The sequence below is a fragment of the Charadrius vociferus genome, unplaced genomic scaffold (assembly GCF_000708025.1).
Source record: "Charadrius vociferus isolate BGI_N301 unplaced genomic scaffold, ASM70802v2 scaffold1317, whole genome shotgun sequence".
Taxonomy (NCBI): Eukaryota; Metazoa; Chordata; class Aves; order Charadriiformes; family Charadriidae; genus Charadrius; species Charadrius vociferus.
In genome coordinates, this window is record NW_009649275.1 from 90,254 (window position 1) to 91,514 (window position 1,261).

Below are 1,261 nucleotides of genomic sequence, written 5' to 3' on the forward strand. Positions count from 1 at the left end.
ACTTCTGCCTCATGTTTAATCTAAACCTGCCCTCTTCCAGTTTAGAGCCATTCCCCCTCGTCCTGTCACTCCATGCCCCAGTAAAAAGTCCCTCCCCAGCTCTCCTGGAGCCCCTTTAGGGACTGGAAGGCGGCAATAAGGTCTCCCCGGAGCCTTCTCTTCTCCAGGCTGAACAGCCCCAGCTCTCTCAGCCTCTCCTCATAGGAGAGGTGCTCCAGCCCTCGGATCATCCTCGTGGCTCTCCTCTGGACACGCTCCAGCAGGTCCGTGTCCTTCTTATGTTGGGGACTCCAGAGCTGGATGCAGTACTCCAGGTGGGGTCTCACCAGAGTGGAGTAGAGGGGCAGTGAAATTCTATTTAAACATCAGGAAACTTTTTCGCTGTGAGGGTGACTGAGCGCTGGCACAGGCTGCCCAGAAAGGTGGTGGAGACTCCATCCCTGGAGGTCTCCAAAACCTCACTGGACGTGGTCCTGAGCAGCCGGTTCTGGGGGACCCTGCTTGAGCAGGGTTTGGACTAGATGGTCTCCAGAGATCCCTGCCAGCCTCCATGTTGCTATGACTCTGTGATTCATCACTACCACAATATACGGAAATCAGGAAAAATGAGGAAATTCAGGGAAAACAGAGCAAGAACAAGGAGAATTATCCCACAACCCACAACTTTCCTGCATGGCATAGCTCTGGACCGCTCCCTCATTATCCTCTCTGCTTTGTACCTCCCCATGAGATACTCCACTTTCTCTTGCGTTAAAGAGGGCTGCCGGTACATGTCATTGCTGTACCACTTGCCCCTGTTCTCCCGCACCACGCGGTGGACCATCTCCATCAGCTTGGCGACCTGCTGGTCCCATTCGGCACCGACCGCTCCGTTGTTGAAGCCGCAGTATCTGCTCCCGCACTGCAGGATCAGGTCCTGGAGCGCTCCGCTGCCGCAATACCGCAGGTAATCGTGCAGCGACCTCCCCGCCAGGTCTTCTGCGTGGGTGAGTAAAACGATCGTGTGCTTCAGAACATCAACTCCAAAAATGTCCTGCAGTTTCTTCACGGCCTCCTTGTCCTCCTCGAAGAACTGGCCCAGCTTGGTCACCAGCAGCAGCGCGTGGGGGCCCGGGGAGGACAGCCTGACGCAATGAGTAATTTCTTTGCACGCCTCACTGATGGCAGCTCTTGGATTAAAAATATCTGCTGTGTCAACGACCGTGATGTCCTCGCCGCCGCAGCGCCCTCGCGCTTGCGCGCAGCTCACCGTCACCGGCTC

General features: G+C 56.1%; 1 protein-coding gene across 1 annotated transcript in view; it reads right to left on the minus strand.

The window, feature by feature from the left end:
- LOC104290007 (GTPase IMAP family member 1-like) overlaps window positions 1-1,261 on the minus strand; it is a 6,551-nt gene that overhangs the window by 3,949 nt on the left and 1,341 nt on the right. The window contains exon 3 of the mRNA XM_009889053.1: window positions 662-1,258. Within this exon, the coding sequence (XP_009887355.1) occupies window positions 662-1,258 (597 nt within the window). The remainder of the gene's footprint in view (window positions 1-661; window positions 1,259-1,261) is intronic.